At 37.0% G+C, this 20,374-nt stretch overlaps 1 protein-coding gene across 4 annotated transcripts in view; it reads right to left on the bottom strand.

Moving 5' to 3' along the window:
* LOC121372089 (ATP-binding cassette sub-family C member 4-like) overlaps positions 1–20,374 on the bottom strand; it is a 106,633-nt gene that overhangs the window by 30,927 nt on the left and 55,332 nt on the right. For 3 of the 4 annotated variants that reach the window (XR_005957884.1, XR_005957886.1, XM_041498357.1), the window contains 5 exons: positions 7,804–8,059; positions 4,684–4,800; positions 3,344–3,433; positions 2,523–2,714; positions 768–949 (listed from right to left, as the gene is read on the bottom strand). Coding sequence is in view for 1 of the 4 variants with exons in the window: in XM_041498357.1 (XP_041354291.1) it covers positions 768–949; positions 2,523–2,714; positions 3,344–3,433; positions 4,684–4,800; positions 7,804–8,059 (837 nt within the window). In the remaining 3 variants the exon portion in view is untranslated. The remainder of the gene's footprint in view (positions 1–767; positions 950–2,522; positions 2,715–3,343; positions 3,434–4,683; positions 4,801–7,803; positions 8,060–20,374) is intronic. The other variant, XR_005957885.1, reaches the window with a different exon arrangement.

Genomic DNA, 20,374 nt, shown 5'->3' with positions numbered 1-20,374 from the left:
GTGTAGGATACATCAGCTGAGGAAATATAGACAAGACAACATTCTTCACAATGGTCAAGTATTGCCATTTTATTTATATCTTTACCATATTTTTACAAATTGCACATAAAAAGAGAACATTTCAGTTATTTCCAAAACATTTTTCCTTTACAAGTTTTATTTTATTTTATTTCAAACCGAACTGAAATTAATGACAGTAATCATTCTGAGAGTAAGTACTGCTAAAATAATACATGTCCCCTATCTGGCCTCACAAGTTCAAGGACCATAACTGTCACACATGAACAAATTCCATTTTTGACAGAGTTATGGCCCTTGAATATATTCCCACGAAAAAGCTTGTTTTGTGTAACAACACCACTAGAGCAGATTGATTTATTAATCATCAGCTATTGGATGTCAAACATTTGGACATTTTGACATAGTCTTAGTGAGGAAACCTGCTACCTTTTTTACCATTAGTAGCAACTGATCTTTTATATGCACCATCCCAGAGATAGGATAGCACATACCACAGCCTTTGATATACCAGTCATAGTGCACTGGCTGGATAGAGAAATAGCCCATTGAGCCCACTGACGGGGATCGATTCCCATAAATGTCAGATCTGTATAACTATATATGGGATACACAGACGGACAGACGGATGGATGGACAAACAGACAGACAGAGAGAGATGAAACTCATATTCCCTTCCAGTTGGATCATTAGGTAACTAAAAAGAACCCTTCTAGTAAAGCAATCCTGATATTAACAACAAAACATACCTCTGAAAAATATGTTTTCCGACAGCCGCGTCTACTGCACTCAGTGGATCGTCAAGCAAGTAAATATCAGCATCAGTGTATAGCGACCTTGCCAAACTGACCCTTGCCCTTTGACCTCCACTCAGACTGACCCCACGGTCACCAATCTGGGTGCTGTCACCATTCGGAAAAATGTCAAGATCCTGAAAAATGAAGCAATTTTTGTTTAAAGATACTTCAGAACATTAGTTAATCATCCATTATATACAGGATTCAAACAAGTGCTAATCAGGCAACCCCTATTTATGGGTTTATGGTAAAGGAAGGAAATGTTTTATTTAATGACACACTCAACACATTTTATTTACGGTTATATGGTGTCAGACATATGGTTAACGACCACACAGATATTGAGAGAGGAAACCCGCTGTCGCCACTTCATGGGCTACTCTTTTCGATTAGCAGCAAGGGATCTTTTATATGCACCATCCCACAGACAGGGTAGTACATACCACGGTCCTTGATATGCCAGTCATGGTGCACTGGCTGAAACGAGAAATAGCCCAATGGGCCCACCAACTGGGATCGATCCCAGACTGACTGCACATCGAGCGAGTGCTTTACCACTGGGCTACGACCCGCCCCGGGTTTATGGTAAAAGTTGTTTATCAATACCACACATTACATGTATTTAATATTACAACAGAAGTACACTTTCTGATTCAGTCCTTCATACAGTGATACAAGAATTGCATGTAGTATGGACTTCTTAGATACAGAAATCAACTATTTAGATTTATACATTTGAAATACAATCAACAGCTGCAAAATATATGTAAACTTCAAAAAAAAGAAAAAGAAAAGAGAACAGTTACAGTGTAATAAACTTGAATAGAAAAATCTGTTAAATTATGTAAAATAAAAGCATAGTTGCTGACAAAAAATAACTTTCCATGTTTGAAACAAATCAGGGATTTTTTTTTAAAAGTTTCTTTTGTTTAACAAAACCACTAGAACATATTGATTGATTAATCATCAGCTATTAGACGTCAAACACTTGGTAATTCTAAAAACAGTCTTCAAAGGAAATCTGCTACATTTTCCGTTAGTGGCAAGGGATCTTTTATATGCACTTTCCTACAGACAGAAACGCATATACGACGACCTTTGATATACCAGTAGTGGGGGTACTGGTTAGGTTGGGGAAAAAATAATCAGAAAATGGGTCCACAGAGGTGATTTGATCCTACGACCAAGCAGCTCAATCTTGCCCTTCTACAAATAAAAGGAACTTGCTGCTTTAAAAGCGGTCACCAGCCTTGATGGTGCAGTGATTAAGCCATCAGACATAAGGCTGGTAGATACCTGGGTCACATCCCGGTACCGGCTTCCACCCAGAACGAGTTTTAACGACTCAGTGGGTAGGTTGGTGTAAGGCCACTACAACCTCTTCTCTCTCACTAACCACTGACTACTAACCCACTGTCCTGGACAGACAGTCCAGACAGCTGCGGTGTGTGCCCTGGACAGTGTGATTGAACCGTAATTGGATATAAGCACGGAAATAAGTTGAAATGAAATAAAATTAAATGAAATGTGCAAATCACTAATAACTAACCACTAACCCACTGTCCTGGACAGACAGACCAGATAGCTGAGGTGTCTGCCCAGGAGAGTGTGCTTGAACCTTAATTGGATATAAGCACAAAAATAAGTTGAAATAAATTAACAAATTAATTAAACTGGTCGTGTCACAATTATAATTTATGTTTCTACCTTGTTGAGTGCACAAGCACTTAGACACTTGCTGTAGAACGAGTCGTCCATCTGCTGACCAAAGAGAACATTCTGTCGAACGCTGGCGGAAAAGACCCAAGGCTGCTGGGATACGTAGGCCACTCTGCCGCCTATTGCAATTGATCCCTCGCTGGCCGGCAGTTCTCCTAACAGAGACATCAGCAACGAAGACTACAACGACAAGAAATATTTTAAATTGTTGATAACAAAATACTGTATTCAACATTTTAAATACAAATAACAAAATACTGTATTCAACATTTTAAATACAAATAACAAAATACTGTATTCAACATTTTAAATACAAATAACAAAATACTGTATTCATGATAGTAAACACAAATAATAAAAGTATACTTATATATCTTAGGTGATGACCAGGTCACCAATGCTATACCATCCAGTGAAAAAAAGCAAGGTCAAAACGATCACTCTGTGACGTTCAAGTTAACCTAAAATTGACTTGTCTGTGATGCACAAGTTAACTCTATGCGCTAGGGCCGTAAATAGGTTTTAGTTGGAAAAGGCATTTTTAAATATATTTAAAAATTGTTTTCTGAAGATATGTAAGAAATAGAATAATACATTTGTATCCATTAGATACTATTAATCTTGCAACTCATTGTTTAAAAACATATCCAACAAGCTTTCTCTCGTTGGATACGTTTTTTAAACAACTTGTTGTAAGATAAACGGTATCTAACGACCACCCATGTAGTATTTTCTGTATCTAAACTTCGTCAAATAAACAAGATATCAAAATGATATTCTGTATCTATAGAACGGTTTATTACTAGTACCTTGCCCGCTCCAACTGGTCCAATGACAGCAACCAGCTCTCCCGGCCGCACATCCAGAGAAATTTTTTCTAAAGTGTTCTGGTCAACATTCTGTAAAATAACACTCATCATATAGGACATGTGATTTAGTCAGGAAAATAACACTCAACATATAGGACATGTGATCTAGTCAGGAAAATAACACTCAACACATAGGACATGTGATCTAGTCAGGAAAATAACACTCATCATATAGGACATGTAATCTTGTTAGGAAAATAACACTGATCATATAGGACATGTGATATAGTCAGGAAAATAACACTCATCATATAGGACATGTGATCTAGTTAGGAAAATAATACTGTCATATAGGACATGCGATCTACTCTGGAAAATAACACTCAACATATAGGACATGTGATCTAGTCAGGAAAATAACATTCATCATATAGGACATGTGATCTAGTCAGGAAAATAACACTGCCATATAGGACGTGATCTAGTCAGGAAAATAACACTGTCATATAGGACATGTGATCTACTCTAAAAAATAAAACTCAAAATATATGACGTAGGACATAACACCTACTCAGGAAAATTAACACTCAACATATAGGATATGTGATCTACTCTGAAAAATAACAATCAACATATATGACATAGGACATAACACATACTCAGGAAAATTAACACTTAACATATAGAATATGTGATCTACTCTAAAAAATAACACTTAACATATACATGTAGGACATAGGACATAACACCTACTCAGGAAAATAACACTCATCATATAGGACGTGATCTACTCTAGAAAAATAACACTCAACATATACGACGTAGGACATAACAGCTATTCAGGAAAATTAACACTCAACATATAGTATATGTGATCTACTCTAGAAAAAAACACTCAACATATATGAAATAGGACATAACACCTACTCAGAAAAATAACACTCAACATATAGGATATGTGACCTACTCTAGAAAAAACACTCAACATAGGACATAACACATACTCATGAAAATAACACTCAACATATAGGATATGTGACCTACTCTAGAAAAAACACTCAACATAGGACATAACACATACTCATGAAAATAACACTCAACATATAGGATATGTGACCTACTTAGGAAAATAACTAATATAGGCCACTGTAAAAAAACAACCCAAAACACCCATCATATAGGATATAACCTACTCAGAAAACAGGCAGTGAGGAAAATCACGAATTCATTTTACAATGACCTTTTCCTACAGGATATATATGAGCTATCCTGAAAAAACCCCACTCATCCCACGGAACATGTGATCTATTTTGAAAAAGAGAATTAATAAAACAACCAACCTTGTCCCACTTTGCAGTCACATTGTTCATCCTGATAAAACAGTCGTGAGTCTTGGCCGGCAGATCATTGTGGACCACGGAAGAGCTATGTTCAGTCTCCTCCAACAACAGAAACGTCTGTTAAAACACAAAACAGAGTTTAAGTTTAAGTCTGTTTTGATTAACAACAGCAATAGAGCACACTGATTTATTAATCATCGGCTATTGGATGTCAAAACATTTGGTAATTCTGATATAAAGTTAAAAAAATTGTTTTATTTAATTCTGATATAAAGTTAAAAAGATTGTTTTGTTTAATCATCATCTATTGATGTCAAACATATGATAATTCTGGTATAAAGTTAAAAAGATTGTGTTGTTTAACGACACCACTTGAGCACACTGATTTATTAATCATCATCTATGGATGTCAAACATATGGTAATTCTGATATAGTCTTAGAGAGGAAACACACTACATTTTTCCATTAATAGCTAAGCATCTTTTATATGCACCATCACACAGACAGGATAGCACAAACCAAGGTATTTGATACTAGTATACCAGTTGTGGTGTACTGGCTGGAACAAGAAATAACCCAATGGTCCTACCGATGGGGATTGATCCCAGACTGACTGCTCATAAAGCGAGCGCTTTACCACTGGGCTACTTCCTGCCTCCAACAACAGCAATACAGTACATTGATTTAGTAATCAGTGGCTATTACAGGCTTCGAAATAACTCACGAACGGTAGTGGTTACACTAGTGTCCATTTTAAGCAGGTAGTTATACATAAATAAACAGGTAGTGGTTACACTAGTGTCCATTGTAAGCAGTAGTTATATATACATAAACAGGTAGTGATTACACTAGTGTCCATTTTAAGCAGGTAGTTATACATACATAAACAGGTAGTGGTTACACTAGTGTCCATTTTAAGCAGGTAGTTATACATACATAAACAGGTAGTGGTTACACTAGTGTCCATTTTAAGCAGTAGTTATACATACATAAACAGGTAGTGGTTACACTAGTGTCCATTTTAAGCAGGTTGTTATACATACATAAACAGGTAGTGGTTACACTAGTGTCCATTTTAAGCAGGTTGTTATACATACATAAACAGGTAGTGGTTAGTCTAGTGTCCATTTTAAGCAGGTAGTTATACATACATAAACAGGTAGTGATTACACTAGTGTCCATTTTAAGCAGGTAGTTATACATAAATAAACAGGTAGTGGTTACACTAGTGTCCATTGTAAGCAGTAGTTATATATACATAAACAGGTAGTGGTTACACTAGTGTCCATTGTAAGCAGTAGTTATATATACATAAACAGGTAGTGGTTACACTAGTGTCCATTTTAAGCAGGTAGTTATACATACCTAAACAGGTAGTGGTTACACTAGTGTCCATTTTAAGCAGTAGTTATACATACATAAACAGGTAGTGGTTACACTAGTGTCCATTTTAAGCAGTAGGTATACATACATAAACAGGTAGTGGTTACACTAGTGTCCATTGTAAGCAGTAGTTATATATACATAAACAGGTAGTGATTACACTAGTGTCCATTTTAAGCAGGTAGTTATACATACATAAACAGGTAGTGGTTACACTAGTGTCCATTTTAAGCAGGTAGTTATACATACATAAACAGGTAGTGGTTACACTAGTGTCCATTTTAAGCAGGTTGTTATACATACATAAACAGGTAGTGGTTACACTAGTGTCCATTTTAAGCAGGTTGTTATACATACATAAACAGGTAGTGGTTACACTAGTGTCTATTTTAAGCAGGTTGTTATACATACATAAACAGGTAGTGGTTACCCTAGTGTCCATTTTAAGCAGGTAGTTATACATACATAAACAGGTAGTGGTTACACTAGTGTCCATTTTAAGCAGTAGTTATACATACATAAAAAGGTAGTGGTTACACTAGTGTCCATTTTAAGCAGTAGTTATAAATATACAGGTAGTGGTTACATTAGTGTCCATTTTAAGCAGTAGTTATACATACAGAGGTGGTGGGATACACTAGTGTCCATTTTAAGCAGGTTGTTATACATAAAAATGAGGTGGTTACACAAGCTAATACAAATGTCCTTTATAAGCAGGTGGTGGCTATACAAGAGTTCTTTATAAACAGGTTATGATACAAGTGTCCTGGCTCTTCTTAAAAGTGGTTGTTGCAGTAATACAATTTGCTTTCATCTTTTCCAAGAGAGAAAGGTTTTTTGTTTAATAATACCACTAGAAAACATTGATTTACTACCAGTATTAATCATCAGCCATTGGATGTCAAACATTTGGTAATTTTGAAACAATCTAGAGAAAATCTGCTACATTTTTTCATTAGCATGATCCTTTATACAAACTTTTACACAGACTGGATAGCACATACCACTGTTTATGATATACCCATCGTGGGGCACTGATTAGCAATAATCTGTTGAGGTGGTTCGATCCCACGATCAAAAGCATACGAGGCAATTAAAGATTAAACAAGTTGTACTTGCACGCAAGGTTTGATGATCCTATAGGAATTGATAAGAAAGATAATTACGCTCCAGAAACAAAAGGTTTATGGATGGATTTATGGATGATTGGACATTCGGATGGACGGACAATACAATACCATAATACGACCCGTCAAAGAGGGGCTTATAATGATTGGTAGAGGACTGATTAGGGATTTAATGGCTTGGTAAATTGTTACCATAATACAGCACATGAAAATCCCTAAATCTTGAAACCATGGCAATAAATTCAGATGTTGTAAAAATGAGCAGAGTCAGATAAAGCTATAGTTATATTTGTATTTGAATTATTAAAACGTTAAATGATGGGGTGGGGGTGGGGGTGGGGGTGGGGTGTGTGTGCAAAGATTTAAGCATTAAGGTAATTTTGACAAATTGTTAGTAAAATATAAGACATAAAATATGAAATACCCTAAATCTTGAAACCATGACAACTAATTCAGCTGTTGTATGTAGAAATGAAATTTGATGGAGCTGTAGTTCTGTTCATATTTACATTATTTACTTGTTAATTGATGGGTGGGTGGCCACATTCAAGCATTAAAGGTAATTTTGGCAAATTGTTAGTAAAATATAAGACATAAAATATCAAATACCCTAAATCTTGAAATGGTGACAAGTAATTCAGCGGCTGCAGAAACTGCGAGACCCATACGGAATATCACCTGCTTGGAGATAACGCCGAACATGGGCAACATGAGGAATATGTTGCGAGCTCGAAAGCCCTCACGGTGGCGCGAGAGGACAAAAGCAAGGACGACCCCATAGGCCATCAAGCGAGAGCCGATGTGACTCGAGCCGGCCTGAAAACTCTTCAGCTTCTTTACACGGTACACGTGTTTCAACTCCAACCTGAAATCACATATGTGGGTCAAGCACGCTGTCCTGGGCACACAACTCGACTGCTTATAGTTGCTTTCATTTTAATATAATTAAATTTCTGTTACATTCATTACAACATAACGTCATCCGATTGGTCCAGACGTAGCAACGGGAGTTTGTTCATTTTGCGATGAATGTAAAAATTACGTCGTCAGGAAACGTCATATGTGATGACGTCATTTTATATGGGCAAGTTGTCTTAAAGCCGCACACCCTAGTTCCATCCAGCGAAAATAAATTATAATTGGGTTAATCTACAAACCTGTAACACACTTAGATCACGTTTTTATCAAATGGAGTGAAAAAGCAGGTTTTATATCGATAAATACCATGGGAATCCCCATGTCCCAATTGCTTGAAATAATTTTGAAAGTTAGTATTCTGATGTCACCGGTAGATGTCGCTCGAAGCACAACAATGCCTACGTCACGACAAATTTCACAGAGTGCGCACAGACTTGGGGTGCGTTCTTTTCACCTCTCCTGGACATGTTCCAACTGTTCTGTCCTGGTTGTATCCCCTCTCCAGATATCGTAAGACTTAGCAAAATTATTGGTTTTAAGGGTTTGTAACGTTTTGTATTGAGACACTTACTTGTCTGAACTTTATTGTTACTGAAAATGTTCACGAACTGTGAAGAAAAATCTCACAAATGAACAACAACAAATCGGATGTTGATTGCACGAACCGTGCACGAGAAAACAAACCGAACCAAAATGATAACGGTCACGTGGTATACCAACGTCTGTGACATTAAAATGGAAATATCCCGTCTAAAAATAGATTAGACCTTGTCTGCTCAACGTTTTTTTCTCAAACGTGCGTCCGTTTTTAAGAAATACGAAAAATGCATTTTGTGGTATTACAAAAACCAGGATTACCAGGATTACCAAAAAACACTTCAGGTGAATGGAAATGTATATTCTAAATAATAAACGGTAAGTAAAGTGCAATTTTATTTGTGAAAAAATGGGTTTAATAGCGAAAAACAACGCCGTAATGGTTAACAACTAGCCGTAACTAGGGTGTGTCCCTTTAATGAGCGTTATTGTTAATAATTCAAAATAAAGTATGACGTTTTAGTGTTATTATTAGCATGTATGATTCAAATTTAATTATAAGTATTGTCTGTTATTTCTTTTACGTTCATCTGGGTATGAACGAAAAAAATCATCCGCAAACTTATGTGAGAACGGCTTCGCCAATTCACACAGTTTGCGGATGATTTTTTTTTGTTCATACCCCGATGAACGTAAAAGAAATAACAGACAATCCTTAAGTGTTTTTGTGGTTATATATTCAAGCATGCTGTTCTAGGCACAAAAAATAAACTGCTGCATAGCTTTAATTTTAATATATTCAATTAAGGTTCAAGCATGCTGTCCTGGGCACACAACTCAACTGCTGAGTTTCTTTAATATTAATTTGAATATATTCAATTAAAGTTCAAGCACGCTGTCCTGGGCACACACAAAATCAACAGTGAGTCGCTATAATTTTAATATATTTCTGTGGTTATATATTCAATTAAGGTTCAAGCATATTGTCCTGGACATACAACTCAACTGGTGAGTTGCTTTAATTTTAATACTTTTTCGTAATAATACATGTACATGTATATTCAATTAAGGTTCATGCATGCTGTCCTGGGCACACAAAATCAACTACCAAGTTGCTTTAATTTTAATGTATTTCTGTCATTATACATATATATTGAATTAAGGTTCAATCATGCTATTGTGGGCACACAAAATCAATGAGTCGCTTTAATTTTAATGTATTTCTGTGATTATATATTCAATTTTAAGGTATATATATGTGATTATTTATTAATTCCTGGGCAAACAAAATCAACAGTGAGTCGCTATAATTTTAATATATTTCTGTGGTTATATATTCAATTTAGGTTCAAACATATTGTCCTGGACATACAACTCAACTGGTGAGTAGCTTTAATTTTAATGCTTTTCTGTCATAATATATGTACATGTATATTCAATTAAGGTTCAAGCATGCTGTCCTGGGCACACATAATCAACTGCCAAGTCACTTTAATTTTAATGTATTTCTGTCATTATACATATATAATGAATTAAGATTCAAGCACGCTGTCCTGGACACACAAAATCAACAAGTCGCTTTAATTTTAATGTATTTCTATGATTATACATTCAATTAAGGTTCAAGCATGCTGTCATGGGCACACAACTCAACTGATGAGCAGCTTTAATTTTATTGTATTTCTGTGATTAAATATTCAATTAAGGTACAAGCATGCTGTCCTGGGCACGTAGACTCAACTGTTAGGACACAGGTAAAACAGAAACGCTTTCATGATGGGTCATGCACCAACCAGGCTTACTAGTTCAGTCGAGAGAGGAGCGGTACGAAGCCCAGTGATAAAGTGTTTGCTTGATGCGCTGTCGGTTTGGGATCGATCCCCGTCAGTGGGCCTATTGGGCTATTTCTCGTTCCAGCCAGTGCTTCACAGCTGGTGTAACAAAGGCCATGGTATGTACTATTCTGTTTGGGAATACACCTCAACTTCTATAGTCTGTCCCACAGAGAACGCCTTTTTTCAAGCTGTGGAATTTACTACAAGTTATTTATTTCTGAGCCGACCATTTTCTAAATTGCACACAAAAATTGTATTTTCTTGTTATTTCCAAAACACATTTACTTTTCTTCTTAAGTCAAACCAAACTGAAATTATTTACAAAAAACAGTTTTACAGAATGATGGGATGGACTATAGGATCATCTGTCCAGAAAATATCATCTTAAGTAATTATATTCAATAAAGCTTCAAGTACTGACAAGATGTACATGTATAGCCAACTATGGTTCAAGAATGCTCTCCTGGGCATTCAACTCAACTTCAAGGACAGCCCTGTACATTGCGACTGGTTTGGTCGCATATGTGACAATTTTTTTCATCTGGCAACTAAAACATTTCATACTATCTATATAAAAATACAAGTAGGCACCATCTGGCTTCTAGATGGAAAACTTAACGTAACGTAAAGGGCTGAAGGACACCATTTGTCCCGCACACAGTATATGAAACAGTAACTATTGACCTTGCCATAAAAAAAATTGAGGGAAGTGATTAATTGCTCCCATAAAAGACATCATTACACTGAGCATTGATATTTAATCCTTTTAAAACAAAACAAACTTAACTTTCACAGATGGTCTATTATTTATTCCGGATTTAACCGACTGGTTTCCATAACCCAATCATGAGATAGACATGAAATCATCCCATTTGGGTTTGGTCATATCTTAAATCACATATCACATGGTAACCACCACCTCATTAACCTGACTAGGACTGGCCTTACCTCGACTGGTCACATTTCTTAAATTGACTATCAGACAAAATATCACATACTAGTTATTAGGTTTTAGCATACGATAATTTACATGTACAGGTAATCACCATCCAATTATCCTCAATTGAGCTGAGTTGTTAAATTTTAAATGTCTATCTCAATTCAATCTTTTATCTTGACTGGGACTAGCCTTGGTGTCTTTGAATTTAAAAATTTACTAGCCATCTTTAAAAAATCACTAGCCCTACTTTTCTTTAAGTTAATACAATTTTACTAAATAATAGCAATAATCAGATATGTCAAGTAAAGAGGGAGATAGAGCTTAAAACACTAGCATTAGGGGGTTGGGGTGGGGGCAGGCTATTCATATTTACAAAATAGACGTAAGTGCAACATTTGACTCTTTTTTTTTTCACTAGCTGTTGGGCATGGCAATATTAGTTATTTACTAGCCCAACATTGAATATCACTAGCCATGGGAGTGGGGCTACCATAATCTAGAACCTCTGTTCATACACATGTAAAATCCCCACCCTACCCTCATTATCGTGATAGGGACTACCCTCACCGTGATTGGTCAAATTCCTAATTAGTTAAAAAGATCACCTGCCCTAAGTTTAGCCAGCAAACATTTCACTAATGTTCGTGAACTATTTAATTGGTTTCCAACGTTGCCATTTGGTTTAACGTAAAGCGCATAAACGAGTCTAGCGGACGTTTTTCTGCTCAGTCTGGCTGAACGCTGCCCTGATCTTCGTCTCCTATTGAGTTTTGTTATATCTTAATACACATGTATGTCACAACCAGCCCTACCCACCCAATCAGTTATCTTGACTTGGCATACCCTTACCTTGATTGGTCAAATTTTTTATTAGACAAAAAGATCATCTGATCATAACCTGCCAATTGTATTTCATCAAATTGGAATGCACACATGATTACCAGCCCCACTCACCCCTGCATTATTCTGAATGGGACAGCTCTTGCCTGGATTGGTAAAATTTCTAATCAGACAAAAAAGGTCACCTGACCTAATTAACACCTGTTGGAGGTTCGATCTAATATCTTACTTTACATGTAACCACCAGCAATATGCCACCCACCCCCGTTATTATGATTAGGACTGCCCTTACTTACCTTGATTGGTAAAGTTTCTAAATGACTCCTTAAATGAAAATATCACCAATTGGATTTTATTATATTTTAATTTACAAACCACCAGCCCTACCAACCTCACCATAACCAAACCACCCACTAGGCCCATAGGAACAACTTGATTAGGGAAGGGGAACGCACAATCTCTAATGGAGGGTCAGTCTAGTTGGGGGTGGGGGTGGGGGCACAAGCCAGATTTTTACCTTTATTTATAGACAATAGGACAAAAAACCCTTCATTTTTACCTTGAGTAAGGGGTGGGGTAGGGGGTGGGGCGAAAATGTTCCTACGGGCCTGCCCACTCGATCATCCTGACCGGAACTGCCCCCTCCGTTACCGTGACTGACACTGCCCCTTACCTGGAGCCTCTTGAGCGTGCGAGAGACGTCTCCGAGCCTTGAGACCATCATGAACATGATTCCCCACATGGTAAAGGAGAGCACCTGCATGTAGGGCACGGCCAGGTAGAGGCGGGCAGGCTGCAGCCCCCTCCGCTCCCCCACCAGGCACATCGTCAACACGGTCAGGTAAATCAAGAACCGATGGCCCACGACCCAAATACTCGCAAATATGGCCGAGAACCGCTTAGAAACCATCACTACATGGCCTTCTTTTCTGGAACAAAGCAGAAACGACGGTTGATCTCAGTGCTGTGGGTTTTTTTTTTTAAAGTCACTCCCCCTGAGATAAAACAGAAAGGACTAACACTGATGTTAGTGCCATGAACCTCACATCAAAAGATTTTGCATTGAGCATAGCAATTCCCAGGTTCCATATGCATGAAAACTAAAAGTTTAAAGTCACTCACCCTGATATAAAGCAGAAAGGACTAACTCAGATGTTAGTGCCATGGACCTCATACCAAATACTCGTGCAATAATTAAGCAGAGTAGTTCCCAGTGTCACATGCATGAAATAAGTTTTAAAATCACTGACCCCGAGATAAATCTAGCGCCATGAACCTCACATCAAAAATTGGTGCAATTAAGCAGAGCAGTTCCCAGTGTCATACATGTAAAATTAGTTTTAAAGGCGCTGACCTTGAGATAAATAAAAACGACCAACTCTAATGCCACAAACCTTACACCAAATACTGGTGTAATTAAGCAGAGCAGTTCCCAGTACCATATGCAAAAAATCGGAGAATTTTTAAAGTCACTGACCTTGAGATAAATCAAAAGCACTAACTTTGATGTTAGTGCCATGAATCTCACATCAAATGTTTGTGCAATAATTAAGCAGACCAGTTCCCAGTGCCATACGCATGAAATTACATTTTCCGTAAGCATGGTTCTTAATGTTATAGGCATAAAATTTGGTTTCATAAACCATTTTTCAGATGTTGATAAGTAATTGTTGTTAGTAATAGTGCCAACCATTACTGGTAAACCATACAAAAAACCCCATTTCAATAAGGACTTAGAAACATACTAATGAAAAACAAAACAAAACATAGAGGCAGGTCTTTGTTCTTGGGGCAGGCAAGGCTGAAAATCTAGAAATTATTTTATTTATGGCCTACAGAGAATACTAAACGAGTTCCCATGTGAGACCGCTTATATTACAATGAGTGTATTTTTAATCGTATATCACGAGCAAAAGCGAGTAATGTATGATTAAAAACACAGAGTTGTAATATTAACAGTCTCACACGGGAACGAGTATAGTATTTTATTTATTACACCGCACATCAATGAACAAAAATCGCACAGAATAACTTCCAAAATAACTAAACAAGACATGAAAATTCACGGATTAAAGACAGAGAAAATGACGTCGCTTACCAAATGACATCATTTAACAAAATGATGTCATACTGTGGACACTTTATTTAGCTATTTATCAATGAAACTTTGCATTCCTACGTCACAAATCTATCAATGACATTTACATCAACAATAGTATAAACATATTCAAGACTAAACTAAATTATTAAAATATATATTTTGTTAAATTATGCTTCTAATATTAATTATAAGAATTGACAGGAAGTATTTTTCCGATTTAAAAATACGAATCGAAAGAACCATGTGCACACTTTCCGCAAAACATGTGTGTAGAGTTGTACTGTGTGACACAATTGCTCAAGTGATTGGAGGTGTAATAAAATTGTAAAACAAACATTCAGAAAACACTGTAACATGTACATGCATGTGATGTTACACCCAAAATGGAAGAAAGAAAGAAAGAAAGAACGACACACTCAACACATTTTATTTACGGTTATATGGCGTCAGACATATGGTTAAGGACCACACAGATATTGAGAGGAAACTCGCTGTCGCCATTACATGGGCTACTCTTCCGATTGGCAGCAAAGGATCTTTTATTTGCGCTTCCCACAGGCAGGATAGCACAAACCATGTTAAACCAGTTATGGATCACTGCTCGGTGCAAGTGGTTTACACCTACCCATTGAGCCTTGCGGAGCACTCACTCAGGGTTTGGAGTCGGTATCTGGATTAAAAATCCCATGCCTCGACTGGGATCTGAACCCAGTACCTATACTAGCCTGTAGACCGATGGCCTGCCATGACACCACTGAGGCCGGTTCCAAAATGGAAGAAGGCACACAAAGCAAGCTAGGAAAGTTCTAACTACAAGACATCTATAAACTATACACCATCACCAAGTTCAAATGCAAGTGCAAGCAAGAATTCTGTGGAATTAAATGTCTCACTTAACACAACATTATTTAACATCACTGACAGATTCACTAGAAAAAGTAACAGCTGTATCTTAGGTTTTTACTTCATACAGGTTAGACAAAACAAAATTAGTGGCTAATTTCATCATCACAGTGTTTGTTTTGTTTTAACGACACATCAGCTATTGGATGTCAAATGTTTGATAATTCTGAAACAGTTTTCAGAGAAACCCGTGTTATTTTATTTTTCCACAGATAAAACAGTATAAAGTTTAAAAACCTGTTTATAGTATTTTGCTTATTATTAATTGCTATTATGAATAAAATAACATGTTTAAAACCATGTTCAGTGTTATTGTTGTTGTATATATTAAACGGACTATCCTGAATTTGCAGCCATTGTCAACAAAGAAAGAAAAGAAAGAAATGTTTTATTTAACGATGCACTCAACACATTTTATTTACGGTTATATGGCGTCAGACATATGGTTAAGGACCACACAGATTTTGAGAGGAAACCCGCTGTCGCCACTACATGGGCTACTCTTCCAATTAGCAGCAAGGGATCTTTTATTTGCGCTTCCCACAGGCAGGATAGCACAAACCATGTTGAACCAGTTATGGATCACTGCTCGGTGCAAGTGGTTTACACCTACCCACAGAGCCTTGCGGAGCACTCACTCAGGGTTTGGAGTCGGTATCTGGATTAAAAATCCCATGCCTCGACTGGGATCTGAACCCAGTACCTACCAGCCTGTAGACCGATGGCCTGCCATGACGCCACCGAGGCCGGTCCCCCCCATTGTCAACATGTCTACAACTAATAGATTCTTTTTGAGGACTAAAATTATATATTAAAGATATTTTCCTGTTTAGAATAGCAGTGTCTGTATAAACAAGGTGTTTCTTGTTGTCCTAATGTTTGTAAGTAGCCCAAACCAGATTTTACCTTCCAGTAATTTTGTATCCGATTCGCGCCAGGATTCGCACAAGCATAAATCATCCGAATCTATTTGGATTCGCATGAAACATTTCCAAAAATTTATTAAATTGAATAATCAGTGAGTAAAACGTTACCGAATTAACAAAATAAAATAAAATAAAAATTAGTCTGGTTATCAAGCTTCAGTTTAAACTGGCTTCAAAAGCATAGCATGCATTCGAATCTGTGCATGTTCGAAACATAGTGGTTTATCGAGACTAGTCTGGCCTGGAGTCAAGCGGTGGTTGGCCCATTTCTATGAACTGAAAGAAACATGTTTGTTCAGTTCTTACATAATAACAATAGACAGTAATTAAGTGTTCCCAAATTTAGTATGATATTAGATGATATTATGTTCCTAACCTTGAATTACCTGCTCTTTTTAATCAATACATCTTTTTTGTCGGTTGTGGAAACGTACTTCAGTAATATCCATACAAACATTGAACCAATGTGCAATATGTATCGGCAAAAGTATCCCATGCACTGTTTACGAATAAGCAATCTTTGAAAAATAATGGGTTTGTGTTCAGCCAGACCGAGCAGAAAAACGTCCGCCAGACTGGTTTGTGCAGTTTACGATAAACCAAATGGCCACAATGGAAACCAATCAAATAGTTTGAGAACATTAGCGAAAAGTTTGCTGGCTGAACTTGGGGCTGGTAAGACACCTAAAAAAAACCCACTGACTGTAAAGGAAAAATGGAACCAACAACTAAAAATGTTAGCTTTTTTTTGTTTTGTTTTGTTTTTGTTTTTTGTTTGTTTGTTTGTTTTTTGTTTTTTTGTTATTTTTGCTTTAAAATTGGATAAACTGTTACTGACAAATTGGTTATTCTTTCCGGTAAATAGTAGGCCTAACGGGGTTTTTTTCAATCCATATACAGTTTGTAGCAAATGACACAGAATTCTATACACTAACACTGTTGATAAAGTTCTGTGAAAATGTTTAGAATCAGAGGATTCCTGTGGACTGCTTCCATGGGAATTTTTAGCCCTGATGACTGCTATAGACATTGGCACAAGACCGTAATTCTGTTTTGAATTTTGATACCTGATGAAACAATGCCTGCAATTGGTCAGAGAAATCACACACAATAAAACAATGCCTGCAATTGGTTAGAGCAGGGGTGCACAAATCGATTGTCTGGGCGCCCGGGACAACCAAATTATGTTGCGGGCAACCATTCTTTGTCACACAGCTGCCCGACAGGCAACCAAGAAAATCATAAAACAAATAAAATGACAAACAAAACTTCACGACACTCGGACAGTCACGGGCAATTCAAACGTATCGGCACTGACAATTTGACCACAGGCGATATAAATATCCACCCTAATGCTGCCATCCACTCAGAATCCACTGTGCATGATCTTGGCAGGAGGTGTTTGGAAAAGCCATATGCCACATATTTCATTCCCAAACTAGCTGGTTTCTACCAATTCTCACTACAAAATATTTCCTATTCACCCTAAAAACCTTGTTGATGCATCCCAATACTGACGACTTGTGCTTACCGAGTGTGAATTTTTTAGACACCATCTGGCAAGCTTTAGTCTAATTAATAATGAAATATTTCTTAAATGTTGTCATTATTAACTTTACTTCAAAACGAGTTCTGCATTTTGTAAAATGTGTTTTTCATGTTTTAAGTTCTTTGTATTTTCATGAATTAAATTGTTGCTAAATGGTTTAGTAATATCGTCGATATAAAATATGTATTTGGTGGCGAAATAATCTGGACAGGGACAAACTAGTGGTACTAAGTAGGGTCGATTTGACATGAGACAAAATGCTTGGTATCACTGAAAATGCGGATCAGGCCTGCTACTCATGATTGTCACATGTACACTGTTTTACTGAGTATTCCTGTGCTTTCACTCTAAGGAGCCATTCAACAATTAAGCAATTCCTGCGGTGTTTTGCATCATTGGAATTGTACGTGTTATTGAATGGTTGGGATGGTTTGTTAAGAATTATATATCCTTTTAAAAACAATATTTTGTAATATTACTCGTGTTTAATGTGTTCAATCTCCTACACAGAGGTCAAGTAGTTAAAAATTTGTGCTGAATAATGTTGGCTAAAGTACATCACAATCTTTGGGAATGGATGATGCAGCCGTTGAAACGAGTATTACATAATTTTAGAGTTAACTCAATGAAAATAGCTTGTGACGGTCGTCCACTTGACAAGTTCAATGCAGACAGATACGTTTCAGAATGGTGGCTATCGGCAAAGGGCACAAGACATGTGAAAGGCCACAAACTACACCAACAACCATCCAGTTCATCAAAGTATTATGACTGTGAAAGCCCAAGTGAAGATGAGCTGCAGATAATGATGTTAAAAAAGGACTAAAATTAAACTGATAAGTAATGATAATAATAAAAACATTTTAATTTAAATTTCAGTTTCATTTTAATGACAGTTCAAAATTATATTCATAAAACGTTTATGAAATATGTGGACAACCAAGAGATGATGTTGGGCAACCAAACTTCAGCTTCTGGTTGTCCACCGGGCAACCATTATAATTTCACATGTGTGCACACCTGTCAGAGATCATACACAATAAAACAATGACTGCCAATTGGTCAGAGAGACCATACACGATAAAACAATGACAGTCAATTGGTCAGAGAGACCATACACGATAAAACAATGACTGTCAATTGGTCAGAGAGACCATACACGATAAAACAATGACTGTCAATTGGTCAGAGAGACCACACACGATAAAACAATGACTGTCAATTGGTCAGAGAGACCACACACGATAAAACAATGACTGTCAATTGGTCAGAGAGACCACACACGATAAAACAATGACTGCCAATTGGTCAGAGAGACCACACACGATAAAACAATGACTGCCAATTGGTCAGAGACCACACACGATAAAACAATGACTGCCAATTGGTCAGAGAGACCACACACGATAAAACAATGACTGCCAATTGGTCAGAGACCACACACGATAAAACAATGCCTGCCAATTGGTCAGAGAGACCACACACGATAAAACAATGCCTGCCAATTGGTCAGAGAGACCACACACGATAAAACAATGACCGTCAATTGGTCAGAGAGACAACACACGATAAAACAATGACTGCCAATTGGTCAGAGAGACCACACACGATAAAACAATGACTGCCAATTGGTCAGAGAGACCACACACGATAAAACAATGCCTGCCAAACATACACGATAAAACAATGACTGCAATTGGTCAGAGAGAGCATACACCAAATGTAAAGCTGCCTGAATTATATAAATACATTATGTGTCTGTTCACAAGATTTGAACCTATACAGCACCTTAGTCAAAAATGTCCAATATACAATATTCTAGTAGTATTTAGGGGTGTCACGATACACCTACCTCAAGATACGATATGTATCACGATACATAGCCCACGATATGATTCATAGCAAGATACCCAATTCAAGGAGTTTTCCTCATAAAACAAGAATTTGAAGCTTAGATGAATAAGAAATAAACCTGATAAAAGTGAAACACTGATTAATGGAGCAGACACATATTATCTTTCCACTGTCGTGTTTTGTGAAAGAAATAACGTGACAATATGTACATACCAGTACAAATTGGTGTTGGTAAATGAATACGGAATTAATATAGGAATCGATACATGGTCAAAATATGAATCGATACACAAGCAAGGGTACCGTGTACCATATTGTCAGCAGTAGTATTGTGATGTATTGATGCATCAGTGTATCCTGACACACTTAGTAGTATTCAGAGACCGTTAACTTATAACCGCGCAAACCCTGTGTTTAACACCCATTACTACATGTATCTAAGTCAGTCTGGAGGTAGTACTAAGGTCTCACTACACAGATGTCATCTGCCATTGAAACCCATGTTAAACTGCCCAACTTCAAGCGAAGATTGCCCATAGAACGGGTTCTCGTTGGCACTAACAACATACACCATTGCGAACATACATTATATAAGCATTTATATTCATTCCAAAATTGTGAACATTTCCGTCTCAGTTTTTTGCTATATGACTGCATCTGGCTGTAGTACCGGTCCGAACAGGTGGTTCATAAACCGATTCACTCCGGCTGTCACTTGCACTATATACTCATGTCCCAAAAGGTCGATGCACAATATTACAAAATAACATGGGCAAA

Source organism: Gigantopelta aegis, chromosome 1 (genome assembly GCF_016097555.1).
Source record: "Gigantopelta aegis isolate Gae_Host chromosome 1, Gae_host_genome, whole genome shotgun sequence".
Classification (NCBI taxonomy): Eukaryota; Metazoa; Mollusca; class Gastropoda; order Neomphalida; family Peltospiridae; genus Gigantopelta; species Gigantopelta aegis.
This window is presented reverse-complemented; position numbering and strand designations above follow the sequence as displayed.